Source organism: Phasianus colchicus, chromosome 1 (assembly GCF_987193195.1).
Source record: "Phasianus colchicus chromosome 1, bPhaCol1.hap1.1, whole genome shotgun sequence".
In the NCBI taxonomy this organism is placed as follows: domain Eukaryota; kingdom Metazoa; phylum Chordata; class Aves; order Galliformes; family Phasianidae; genus Phasianus; species Phasianus colchicus.
Window position 1 is genome coordinate 48575400 of NC_143436.1, and position 12656 is coordinate 48588055.

At 45.2% G+C, this 12656-nt stretch overlaps 2 protein-coding genes and 1 long non-coding RNA gene across 10 annotated transcripts in view; 1 reads left to right on the forward strand and 2 right to left on the reverse strand.

Moving 5' to 3' along the window:
• Positions 1–4982, reverse strand: TMEM140 (transmembrane protein 140). 3 transcript variants are annotated; one of them, XM_090140553.1, is made up of 4 exons: positions 4815–4977; positions 3073–3222; positions 2275–2385; positions 1–1580 (listed from the first exon to the last, which is right to left on the reverse strand). In XM_090140553.1, exon 4 carries the CDS (start codon positions 1552–1554, stop codon positions 940–942), a length of 615 nt encoding a protein of 204 aa, XP_089996679.1. In that variant the 5' UTR covers positions 1555–1580; positions 2275–2385; positions 3073–3222; positions 4815–4977; the 3' UTR covers positions 1–939. The 3 variants fall into 3 exon arrangements, with proteins under 3 accessions (XP_089996679.1, XP_089996685.1, XP_031456361.2); XM_090140559.1 differs by lacking the exon at positions 3073–3222 and having other exon boundaries at positions 4815–4982; XM_031600501.2 differs by lacking the exons at positions 3073–3222; positions 4815–4977 and having other exon boundaries at positions 2107–2378.
• Positions 2410–12656, forward strand: part of LOC149919558 (uncharacterized) — a 27496-nt gene continuing 17249 nt past the window's right edge. Inside the window, exons 1-4 of one of the 6 annotated variants that reach the window (XR_016466729.1) lie at positions 2410–2480; positions 9668–9789; positions 10011–10199; positions 10291–10682. This is a non-coding gene — a long non-coding RNA (uncharacterized LOC149919558). The other 5 variants (XR_016466736.1, XR_016466739.1, XR_016466740.1 and 2 more) reach the window with 5 other exon arrangements.
• The window catches only part of AGBL3 (AGBL carboxypeptidase 3), a 23403-nt gene continuing 19590 nt past the window's right edge, over positions 8844–12656 (reverse strand). The window contains exons 14-16 of the mRNA XM_090140492.1: positions 11027–11075; positions 9644–9804; positions 8844–9047 (exon numbers count right to left, since the gene is read on the reverse strand). Coding sequence (XP_089996618.1) covers positions 8929–9047; positions 9644–9804; positions 11027–11075 — 329 coding nt within the window. The 3' untranslated portion in view covers positions 8844–8928. The remainder of the gene's footprint in view (positions 9048–9643; positions 9805–11026; positions 11076–12656) is intronic.

A 12656-nucleotide genomic window follows, 5' to 3' on the forward strand; every position in this document is an offset into this window, starting at 1 on the left:
TCATGGGCTGAAAAAAATTATTTAGTAAGACGAAAGAGAAAAGGAAAATAATAGTAGTGATAGTAATGTATATTTATAAAACAAGGCATGTACAGTGCAGTTCTTGGCTTCCTGATGACCAATGCCCAGGCAGTCCCCAAGCAGCAGCTGTCCCCCTGGCCAGCTCCCTGCTGCAGTCACATGTCACTACCTGAACATATCAGTTGCTGAGGTTTTGAAGTTCCCTTAGTCTAAATTTAGGTGAAACAACAGCAATTATCAGTTAAATATTTCTTTGTATTTCACTGCAATACGTAGCAGAAGATGTAAAGTACTTCTATATCTGTGTGTCCACCAGTTTAGTTGGAAGTTGTAGCCACTGTCCCTTATCATGTTGGTCACATGGACCTCTTTTGCATCAGGGCAACTTGCCTAGACTTGCACTGGGTGGGTAGGACAGTCTATCTTCTGTTGCCACACCCTCTTTGGCAAGCTTCTTTCTCTAGTTCTGACTGCAAAATAAGCATGTGATTTCCACTCATGCAACTAAGCAATGCACCCATATTTGAGAAAGTGAAATGTTTTTAGAGGTTTTCCACAGTATTTTATAGTATGGGATATCCTTTTGATCAGTTTAGGGCAGTTCTCCTGGTTCTGACCCGTCCCAGCTCTGTGTCCCCCCTCAGTGCCCTTGCTAGCCTGGCAGTATGAGAAGCTGAAAAACTGAAATGTCTTCAGCTCTGCACAGCACTGCTCAGCTACAACTGAAACATTGGTATGCAATCAAAATTGTTTTTATGCTAAAGCCAAAACACAGCATTGTAGCAGATACAGTGAAGAAAATAACTGTCCTAGCTGAAACCAGGACATTGGATATGAACACTTGCACTAAGGATCCTGACAGTGATTAAAGCTGTAGCATGATTACTGTTCTGAATCACATCATCCTGCATCTCATTTTCAGATTTTAATGGGCAAGGCCTCCTCAGTGAAAGGGCTTTCACATGGGTTCATGTGCTTGGCCCAGATGGTGTACATAGTGACAGTGAGAATCTGGAGCAGAATCAGAGCCAGAATCCCAACCAGTGCCAGAAAACCCCCAGTGAAATCGAAGGGGTTAATCCACGGTGAGGTTTGGAGGAGAAATATACCCAGGCCTCCAGATAGGAGTAACATTTTGGTGAGGAGTATGATGAGCAGTACCCTCCAGCCCTTTACCTTGTCTGTGCACCTCACGTTTGCAAGGAAAAGGGGGTAGAAGAAACTGATGACTGAGCAGATGTAGACACAAACCCTGGCCAGTGCTATTCCTAGCCAGCTGATGCCCATGGCCTGCATATCGCTGACTTCCAGGCACTGCAGATTCCCAGCTGTCTCGTTCCACAGGCAGAAGTTGTAAAAGCCGATGCGTTTGTTGGGGAGGTTGACCAGGTTCCCTGCTTCCACCAGCAGTGCGTAGATCATCAGTCCCAAGGTCCCGACAACTTCCAGGACGGTGAGAGCACAGAGCAGGTGCCCCATGTACCTCCAGCACAGCAGAGCTGTTACATGGCCCACAGGCTGTCTAGATACCATTGTGAAGCCCGCTGTGGGGCCACTTGCTGCAAAACATGAAGGGGGGGGGGAGGGGGACCATTTGGTTATAGTACATGGTCTCTTTCCAAGGAGAGCTCTGAGCCTGTCACAGAGAACCCAGCACTCCCCCTGCACACAGAGCACAAGTATTTCTGCCCTGCGCTGGCTATGCTTCCCAATGTATTAGAGGGGATAGGAAATGAGACCAGTGTTGTTCCCTTATTTCCACACATGCCCCATGTGCTGTAGCCTCACGCTGAACAAGACAGGAATGTATCAGCAGGCTAGAGAAGCACTGAAGCACAGTAAGGATGGGGTTAAGAGCTATTCTGGGAAAATGCTTCTTATTTTATTCTGGTCAGATGAGGACATCCCTGGTGATCTTTGGACGGCTGAGCAGAATGCAGGCATGAAAGAATCTGAAGTGCAACTTTACTCCCAGCCCCCGCAGCCCTCGTACACCTGGTGCCACCAGTGCCCCACTTTCCCCATGCCCCCAAGGCCCCTGCATCCCCTTGAAGATCTAAGCACAGTAGGGCCAGTCACCTTCACCCCTGTCCCCACAGGAAGGCAGGAATGATGCACCTCTGCCCTGGTTGCCTGAGGAGCAATGCCTACACAGGTGGGCGGCTGTGACATCACCAAGGGGCACCCTAGACCCAGCTGCATCTGCCCACCCACATCTGCTGGAGCCCAGGGAAGTGGGTGCAACAGACAGACCTACAGCCGCCGTCTTCCTCCCTCCTCTGGCTGGTAGCTCGGTAAATGCAATTGCCTGCTGCTCTCCCAGAAGTGCAGTCTCAGTGCCTTCCTGCAAGCTGCTGTTTCACGCTGAAAAACAGGGAAGTGCCATCAATTGCTGGCTGCAGAGGCAGACAGCATTGCAGTACCGGCCACCTTTGTCTGCGCAGGAGCACCAACATGGGGTAAGGAGCTCAAGACCTTGGCTTCATGCTTGAGGCTCTGCAAATAATCCCTTTCTTGAGTTTGCCAAGCATTATCTTCTGTGAATCATTTACCAGTTCCATCAAGAAGCTCAGAGTTTGGTCCTGCTATCTCCTCTCCGCTGTCAATTGTGCTATGGTACATCATCCCAATGTCCTGGGTGTCCACAGCCAACCTTCCTACACTATGCTGTGTGCATTCCCACCCCATGGACACTTGTGGATTTGGTACAGTCTCTCAGTTTTCAGAGCACCTTGAAGGATTCTGCTCACACCTCTGCCCAGTGTCTGGCAGCACTGCTGGTGACTGGAAACCCTTCAGCATCCTCCTCCCACCCACCTGCATGTTTGAGAGCAAGACACCTACACTAAATGTGTACAGAGATAAAAAAAAAAATCATAGGATCATAGAATCGTTTGAGTTGGAAGACACCTTTTAAGGTCATCTAGTCCAACTCTTCTGCAATGCACAAGGACAATATGGCTAGATCAAGTTGCCCAGAACCTGGTCCAGCTTAATTCCATCTCAGACTTGTCTCCTCCTGCTACAGTTATAGCCAGGAGGAGCACTCACAGCATGGAGAGAGTCACAGGATCCAAATAGGTCTGCTGCTTCCCCAGGTCAGTGCCTCACTTCTTCTTGTGGCCTCCCTTGGAGCTCTTCATGGCGGGCTTCTGGAGAGGCTGGGAGGCCACACGGAGGATTCCTGGTGTTCTGAACCTACTACAAAGACACAAATGACCAGGAAAACATAAACACTTGAGCTGGAAGGGACCTTTAAAGACCATCTGATCCAACTTCTTGCAATGAACGGGGACACATACAACTGATCAGGGTGCTCAGAGCCTAGCCCAGGACCAGGATGATGTACAGTAAGAGTAAAATTTCATCAGAAATATCTGACAAACCCCTTGATAACTCACTAAGAATGGTAACCACTGCCATCGAACCAGACTGAAGTATTAGTTTCACAAAAACAAGGTCAAATATCCCACTGCTTTTATGGTTTTGTTACTCTTTTTATGTTTCAGTAGGAAAATGTGAAAAAAAGGGCCTTATATACATTAAATATATTTCCTGTTTTATATGTAGCTCAAAACAAGTCCTCTTCACACAGTGCAGCCCCAACGTTGGACATCCATGCTGTACATGAATGTCCTAAGGAAAGCAGGCTTGTAGAAGCATGGGGTTTCTGCTTAATCATCCCATGTCATCTTCTATTCCCCCACCCCCAAACAAACAAACAAACAAGCCTACCAGGAATTAAAAGTTGTAGTATCACATTTGCCACACAAGCAAGCAAAATTAGATGCCTAGCAGGTTCATGGACAAGTATTGCAGAGGTAGAGGAGAGCCAGCTCAGGGTGCCCATGCTGCTGAGTGATTGCTGCAGGTACAATGCCCCTTGGAACTCCTCGTCCCTGCCCTCTCCTCTCCTTGCAGACTCTCATGTCTCAGGACCTGTTTGTCCCTTCCCAGCAGTGCAGCCCCATTCCCTCCTCAGGCAGATCTAGCTTTGCAGCCTCCCACTGTCCACAGATCTGCCTGTGCCGGTGCCCTGTGCTAGCTGGGGCAGAGAGTGCGTAACTCAGCAAAGGCACATAGCCTGGATATGAAGCCAAGGCTTGGCAGTCCGCCAGCGGTGCAGGCGCAGTGTTGGTGAGCCTGCAGCCTGGTCCCAGCTGCCTTGGAGGCAGCCTGACTGAGAAGCTGGGATAAACAGGAAAGAGCTGTCACCCGCATACATCTGGGGCCTTTCACAGACAGCTCCTTTGCCTCTCAGCCCATGACTTTTGAACAGGAGAGTCTGTGGCTCTACCACAGTGGTGCAAGAGAGCAACCCATGTCTGGCCAGCCCCCAGCTGGTTCCGCTCTGTGCGTCAGGGTGGACGCTGCTGGAGCTCCGTGCCTCAGCTCTGTGTGTTGGGCCCTGGAGCTACCTGGAGTATCGGTGCAACACAAGGCTCATTGGGATGCTGGTATCAGGATGGCACATGCTTTCCCAGTCTCTGTTTGCAGTCAGGGAGCACCTTCCCCTCAGCAAGCTGCAGGTGGGCAAAGGGAACAGGACAGGAGGCATGCAGCTCTGGCTGGGTCTGGCCTTGGATGGGAGGGGGGAGGGGAGAGCCCATGGTGATCCTCATGCAGGGGCACACAGCTGTGCAGAGCTTAGAATCAAGAAGCTGCCAGTCCCTTGCAGCAAGGAAAGGGAGGACCTGCTCCCTCCTCTATGTTAGCACCTTACTTGTTCCCCGGTAGCTCCCCCCATTGCCATGGCATTGCAGGGGTAGGGGACACCGCTGGAGGATACTTACAGGTTGCCCATCAGGATGAGTGCAGAGTTGAAACAAGCTGCAGAGCAGATCCTGCGTGTGGCTGCTGCCAGGTCCTGTGCTATCTGAGCTCTGACGTACAACCCCTGTTACACAAGGCTTTATGCCTTCTGCTTTCTGTTTTGGTTTAGAGGGTTCTGGGATCCTAATACCAATGCCCCTCCCAGATACTGCGTCATAAAAAAATGTGAGGGGAAAGAACATGAGCCAAGTCGCTACTGTCTCAGCTGGGTGGAGAGTTGCACTTTCTTTTCCTGGCCCTGCCAGCTGTTGTGTATAACTCACTGAGTAATGGGAATTGTGCTGCTAAAATGACTTGGGCAGCTGTGGGGACTGAGAGGAGTTTGCTTCATTGGGATACTTCTGTAGAGATGACCATCTGTAGCTGTGGTGTGGATGTTGTGAAGCTGATGCTTGCATCACCAGTTCTCCATGTTTTTGAGTTCCTAGTGAGTCACTGCAAGTGTAGCAGAAGTTGGCAAGAAAAGATCTCTGTTTTTGGAAAGAAAAGAACTGGGTTTTTGGAAGAAAAGATCTGGGTTTTTGGCAAGAAAATAACTGTTTTGTTGGGTTTTTTTTTTTTGGAAGAAAAGATCTGGGTTTTTGGCAAGAAAATAACTGTTTTGTTGGGTTTTTCTTTTTTGAAGAAAAGATCTAGGTTTTTGGCAAGAAAATATCTGGGTTGTTAGCCCTACATCTAAACTTGCCTATTCAGCACCTGTGTTCAAAACCACTTCCTTCTCTCACACTTGATTTCTGATCCCTTTTCCTATCTGTGTTTCTGTCAGCTTCTGCTTTGCAGCTTGCCTCCTGCCATTGCAGTTTGCTGTGTGTGGAGTCATTTTGGTGTTAAGGATATGGATTATGGTGGTTTAGATCACAAGTGGATTGGGCAAGGATTTTGGTGGGGGAAATCAGAGGGAAAGGGCTTGCAGCAAATAACCTCTAGCAGGCCACAGCTGCTGAGCTGACTGGTGAATAGCCTGGCTGCAAAGGGAAACCTTGGAAGTGAGCATGGCTATCATTTAACATTGTGGTGCCAGCTGGGGAATCGAGGAATGGGCAGAGACCATTTTAGTGAGACCTCAGTTCCAGTCAGGATGATGCCACAGTGGGCCTGCTCTCTCAGCTAACCAAGCTATGGTTGATATGTCACAGCACTTCTCCTGCAGCCACCGTCCTCCAGGAGTGACTGACGCCCTCCCCATCTTCTGCAACTCAGCCCTCGTGAGTGTGAAACCTGGCAATGCATCCTGGCTTTAGTCTTTGCATATGCCTCTATCTGTTGGGCCTTTTCTGCCCTGCTCAGGATAATAAATCCAGCATTTGGGAATGTTACCCTTGGAGCGTGGCATCTTTTGGGCCCTAGGTGGTTTTCAGGTTGTGCACTGATGGCAGGTTGTTCCTCAGTGATCCCTGAGGAGTTTTCTGTCTTTTCCCCTGCAAGGCCTTGGACTCTGGTGCTTGCAATGCCTCCTGGGATCCCAAGGCAACCAGCAGGGAGAGGTCCAGTTAGCCTCTGTCTCAAGACTTGCCCTTACTCCTAGCTGACCTAGAATCATAAAATCATAGAATATCTCGATTTGGAAGGGACCAATAATGATACTTTGGGTCAACACCTGGCTCCACACAAAGACCGCCCAAAAATCAGACCATATGTCTGAGAATGTTCAAGCTCTTCTTGACCTTATTCTGGACTCCTTCCACACCTTCAGCTGCCTTTCTGGCAGTTAGTTTCCCTTCCTTCTCCTTCAGGCCTTCAGGCAGTGGCAGATGGTGCCTTGAGGCAGTGCAGTTGCACTATGTCCTGCCATCGTTGTCCTTTGGGCATCTTACAGGTGTCTCCTGGCTACCTCTCTGACTCCATACACCCAAATTCTATCTGATTTTTATAAGAACTAACATTTATACAAATCTTTGTATGTGCATCCTTAAGATAAAGCAAGTCTGTACTTTAAGTCAGGATGGTCATCCTTGGGTTCATGAAAGGCAGGTCATGCTTGACTAACCTGATCTCCTTTTATGATTGAGTGACCTGCCTGGTGGATGAGGGGAAGGCTGTTGGTGTAGTCTACTTAGACTTCAGCATAGCTGCTGACACTGCCTCTGACAGTATTCTCCTAGAGAAGCCGCAGCCCATGGTCTGGGCTAGTGTACTCTTTGCTGGGTTAAGTACTGACTGGATGGCCAGGCCCAGAGAGTGGTGGTGAATGGAGTTAAATCCAGCTGGTGATTGGTCATGAGTGGTGTTCTCCAGGGGTTGGTACTGGGGCTTGCCCTGTTCAGTATTTTTAAGGTGACCTCGTCAGTAAGTTTGCAGATGACATCAATTTGGAAGGAAGTGTCAATCTGCTTGAAGATACGAAGGCCCTTCTGAAGGATCTGAACAGGCTGAGGCCAATGGGATGAAGTTCAACGAGACCAAGTGCCGGTCCTGCGCTTAGGCCACAACAAACTCAGGCTTGGGGCAGAGTGGCTGGAAGACTGTGTGGAGGAAAAGTTTCACTAACAATAACAATCAAAAGTAAAGCACGGGTGACCTGGAACTTTTAAATGTTTTGCTTATTTTAGCAGCTGTTTTAAAAGTAAGCTACTACACTAGAGTCTTAGAAGTTGGCAATGACCCTGGTACCGGGTCATTGTAAGGGAATCTCCACAGAAGAACTGTGTTGTCTTATTTGAATTATGTTATTGGAAGAACTTCTCAGCTATATGGAGTACTGCCCCATTGTAATCAACCTGAAGGATTACTGTGAGAGTTCATAGGCTGATGAGAAAGAAGGCTAGAGTTTACTTAACATTTTTCCACACTGTTCAGAAATCCCTTTTATTTGGAAGAAATAATAATATTACAAATTTTATCTTGTCTGTAATCTGCTGGTAACTAAAAATAAATAAATCCTACTGAAACTGAACCAACTGTATATTTCTCTTCCTATAGCTATCATGGTGAGGCAACTGAGAAGCTAAGAGCTTGTCTTGGACTTCAGTCCAAGGTAGTGCAGAGCTAAATGGCTTTGTGTTGTCTGCATGTCTGCTGAATTTAGGACTCTGTGAGGCTGAATCCTATTCCGTTTGGATATCAGATGTGGACAGTTCTTCCTTCTTGAAGAGAAAAATAATTTTGGCTTTATTTATTACTGGCAATTCTAGTGCAGCTCCTCTCAAATGCTAAAAACTTGATGGCCCTGATTTTGCAGCAGTAGGTTACAATTTACACATTAAAATGGAGTACGCAGTAAAGACAGAGAGAGGGTAGAGTTAGGAAGCCTGCTAAATTGCTTATGGGACAATCCTAAGTACTACACAATATAAAGGAGACAAAACTTAGTACCTGTTTAACGAAGCATATTTTTCATCTCTTCTTCCAGATGTCTGTACAGTGCTGTACACCTTAAGACAATGCAAACTATGCAGGCATAATGACTAAAATCATAATAACAACATCCTTTAGCAAGGAATTCCAGAATGTGTATACAGATTTTATGTCAAATGTTTTTGCATGTAGAATTTATTTGTTGGTGAAAAGGAAAATGATTCTCATGGCTTGTGATCAGTGAGTGGTGGCTTCAGCTTCTCAGTGAATAATCCCTCTTCTTTAGAATCTTAGGAAAATTCCCAAATAGAGTTGAGGTGGATGGGTGACACTCAGCTATTCATGCAGCTCCTTCTGGAAGTGAAGACTGCCCCACAGAATCAGTATGTATAGTTTAATAGAAATGATTCTTTACACTCAGGAGACACTCCCAAATAAACTTGTTTAGAACTTGGAATAATTCTTCACATGGTAAGATAAACTTCATAAGCATATTAGTCAGCTGTGTGTGAACAGTTTTTCAGAAAAAAAAGGGCAAGAAGAATTTTTTGTTTCTGCAGGTTTCGTACTCCCTCACTGCTAGCCATAATCCATAGTCAAAGTTCTGGGAATTGTTTAAGTAAATCATATAGATGACTCTTTCACATGCCTTTCTTAGCTGAAGAACTGAGGCTCCAAAACACATCCTGATATTTTGCAGCAGGTTGTCTGTTCTCTGCTTCAGGTAATAAGGGCAGGGAGAACTGTGATGCGCTTTGTGCCTGGCAGGATTTACTCTTCTTAAACTTTCCAGCTTGTCTTGCTGTCCTGTTTTCTCTTGAGTTTTCTGGGTTTTGAGGAGAGCCTCCCTGTTTTTCGTTCTTCCTTTTTTGAATTGCTTTTTGCACCATGGTCATGACCTGAGTCAAACAGGAGGAAAAAACAAATCTACATCAACTATTAGTGAATTACTACTTACTGAAAAATTACATGGCTTTGGTTTGTTTCACACGATACTGTGGTATTGTGGAAGAAACATTTCTTTTACTGAAGGAGAGCCACAGCATAATTCAAAATTTAGTACTAAAATATGGAAGCTTCTCCCTAGGCAGAGAACCTGTTTCTACTGCTCCAGCATTTCCTACATTTCACAGAATCAGATTTTACATCCCTGGATCTCCAGTAACTGCAGAAGGAGACAAATGCAGGGTCAGAGGCATTATCCCTTACCACTATGTTGAGATTTTTCAAACTCTTTTCCATGGGCTGTTCTGAAAGAGGTTAAAGATACTCTGGCCATTCAGTGTCTCAGCTGGAAAGCTCCACTAAAGCCAGCTCTGATATCCTCCATTGAATGCCAGCTACACAAAGGAGTTTTCCAGCACTACTATTGCCTGCTACCGTCTGTCTTACTGCTTTACTTAATCCTACTGTTCAGTGTTTTTGGAATAGAACAGTAACTGAGACACCTTTTAAATACTGGAATGTCTTCTGTGAAGAGTTGGAGACACTTTACCATTATGTTTCTTTGTCTTCTCAGAGATCAAATTAAAGCTGGATGAATGGAAATTTTCTCTTCTGGATAGGATTATGTCACAAAATACACTTTTTGCTGGCTCTTGTGGCACAGATGGCTCTTCACAATTGCTGTTAGTATTACAGGTGAGTCTTTCAGAGCTAAAACACACAGAGATAAGGACAAAAAGATATTTTATTTCCGTACAAATTCATGACAAGATATGTATAATGATGATGACCTAGAAGACAAAATCATTACAGGTAAAACTCCTGCTAATTTCATCTGATGCATTTCATAGAATCAATTTCCTAAGAATCACAGGAGAAAAAAGAAGTAGTAATGTACTGTATTTCAAATTTTACAGAACTACAAGGCCATCACACTGCATTAAGGACACCAGTGCCAACATTATGTAGCCCTTATATTACTATCTCTTCTGAGTCAGACAGAAGTACCTATTGTAGAAGCAGCAGAGGGATACCTTGCCATTACAGAAGAAAGACACCAAGACATTTCTTCTCTCTTTTATCAGTTGAAAGCCTAACTTTTTCAAGTATGTGTAAAAAAAGCCTGAGCTGAAAGGTGCCAAGCAGGGATCCTTGAAATTATTTAATATTAACAAACTGATTTGCCTTATTTCACAGGCCAATTTTGTCAGGATCTCCAGCTGTCTAACTAGCCAGCTCATTCCACTTTGGACTGTTGCTAAACAACAGCCAAGTGTACAGAAGGTACAGAACATTTGTTCTACTAAGGAATAAACACCCAGTATTACTGCCATAAGGTTTTGCAATAGGGTACTGCCTTCATTGTTCATCGTCAAATTGACACACCCTAAAAACAAAGGGAATGCTCTAGCACTGAGCTATGTAACAGAACCATGACAATGTTGTTTTAAACAGATGTACTACAATTAGTACATGTCTGTTTTGGGCTATCTGTGTCACCTACCCATTTGTTTTCTCACTGGGCATTTGTCTTTTCACTGTTTCTTTCTGGCTGCATGACTATGCATTCCCTCCCTTCCTCCCTCTCTCCCAAGGCAGCAGAAGTCATCCCTTCTTTGAACAAAGCATCAGATCAGTGCCTGTGCCTCTCTCTGCCACTCCAGCAAAGCTGGTGAGAGGAGGGTTATAGGCTAAAGGAGGGGGTCTGGTGCTCTAGGTAGGAAGAAGGACTCTTCTTGTCTAGCATCACTTTTCACTGAAGTGTCCACCATGCGATGGAGTGGCAAAGGACAGCTGTCTTAGTTTGTGAATGAAAAAAAAATGAGGAGTATGAAAAGGAGAAGATGAGCTTGACAGAAATCAGCTTGCGATCATTCTTTCACTCCAGCTTGTGAAAAAAATTAAAAGTTCATAGAAAATAATACTTTCCTACCTGAAATACTTTCCTACTTGTTTGGCAGAGGCTGTCATTGGCAATTTTACTGTAAAAAAATTGGGAAAAAAAGAAAAATATTCAATGTGCATGTCATATGTCTCAAAAAATAACAACAGAATGAATCACCCAAATTTTATCTTGGCTAGTTAAGATTCAGTGATGGCTGTGCTTAGTAGGGATTGCAGTAAGTAAAGTTACTGTAAGCAGACATCTATGGACATCAAATGAAATGACTAACATCCAGATTCAGGGTGGCAAGTTGTGGGGGTTACGACTTCCTTCACATTGAACTGATCCCAACTCACATCCCCATATCCCCTTCTTCATCTCTTGCCAAAGTCTATTTTGGGATGGAAACACTCCACACTGCTCCCAGTTAAATGCTTCTATTATGGATAAAACTATCAGGGAGTGAAAAAGCCAAAGGCAACATGATTGTTTTGGTAAGCCTGCAGCTCTGTTGAAGTGTGCCCTCAGTCCTAGTCTCTGCTCTAAGGCAAGCAAACGTTGGCTATTCACATGACAGTGAAATAAACACAGTCTTCAGAGCAGGGACTATGAGGAGTATGGAGAGAGGCTAGTGAGACTCATGGCTTCCTGTATTCCTTCTTGTGTTTCTCTTCTCCTGACTGTGATTCTCCTGATCAATATCTACAAGTGTAGATGCTCTACTGAACAATGAGAGAAGAAAGGAAACTCACAGCTAAAGAGAGTGGGACTTATGGAGTACTACAGGGAAGTGACATGCAGGTTTGAATCCCTTGAACTGAATTAAAAAGTAACAGCTGTTTCTCATGATTAAGAACACTAATTGCTAGGCTACCATTGAGGCTGACAGCTACCCAAACACTTCAGGAAGTGATGCACATGACTGTATTATGTGTGGTGTCTGCAAACATCTCCACTGCATAAGTACTGCTATATCAAGCCACACTGGTCAAGCAATGTGGATGCGAATGGGAGAGAAGAGGTGGTGTCATCTGTTTGATCTTGACAGATGATACATGCTTGTGAGCTGCTTAGCTGCTAGGGTTCTCTGCAGGAGAGTGGCTGAGTAAGAACAGCGTGCCCTGGGGTGTGAGAAGTGCCAGTCACAGCAGCCAGAGGAGCTGAAAGCAGCATTCAGACAGCAGCTGAACAGAGGCCCAGCACGTGAGATGAAAGTACCTGAATCACAGCAACCCTTAGGCTAGAAATTATTTCCTCTCATATACATGTAAGCATCTGCCTTCACTACACAACCTGCTAATTATAACATTTCTTAAAAAAACACTAGGAGAAAAAGATTCTAGGATGCAATCCAGGTCTAAAACCAAAATAACAAGGCAGTTACGAGCCAGGATTTATTTTTTTCTTTCCACTAAGCAACCCAGTTCCAGGAAAGCCTAGATAGAATGTGATCTGTTACATTTTTACCCTTGGGCATAATACATAATTGGTAGGAAGAGCTGCAGCCCGGGAAGAAAGTGATTTAAAGTCTCCCAGGACTGTAAGAACAGCAATCTGTACACAAGTTCTTTATCAGTCTCCTATTTTGCAGGCAAGCCCTGACAGTCATAATGTTCAAAAGCACAGACGCTGCATGTGCTGCAGAAGTCAATCACTGCTGCAGTTATTTGTGCCCAAA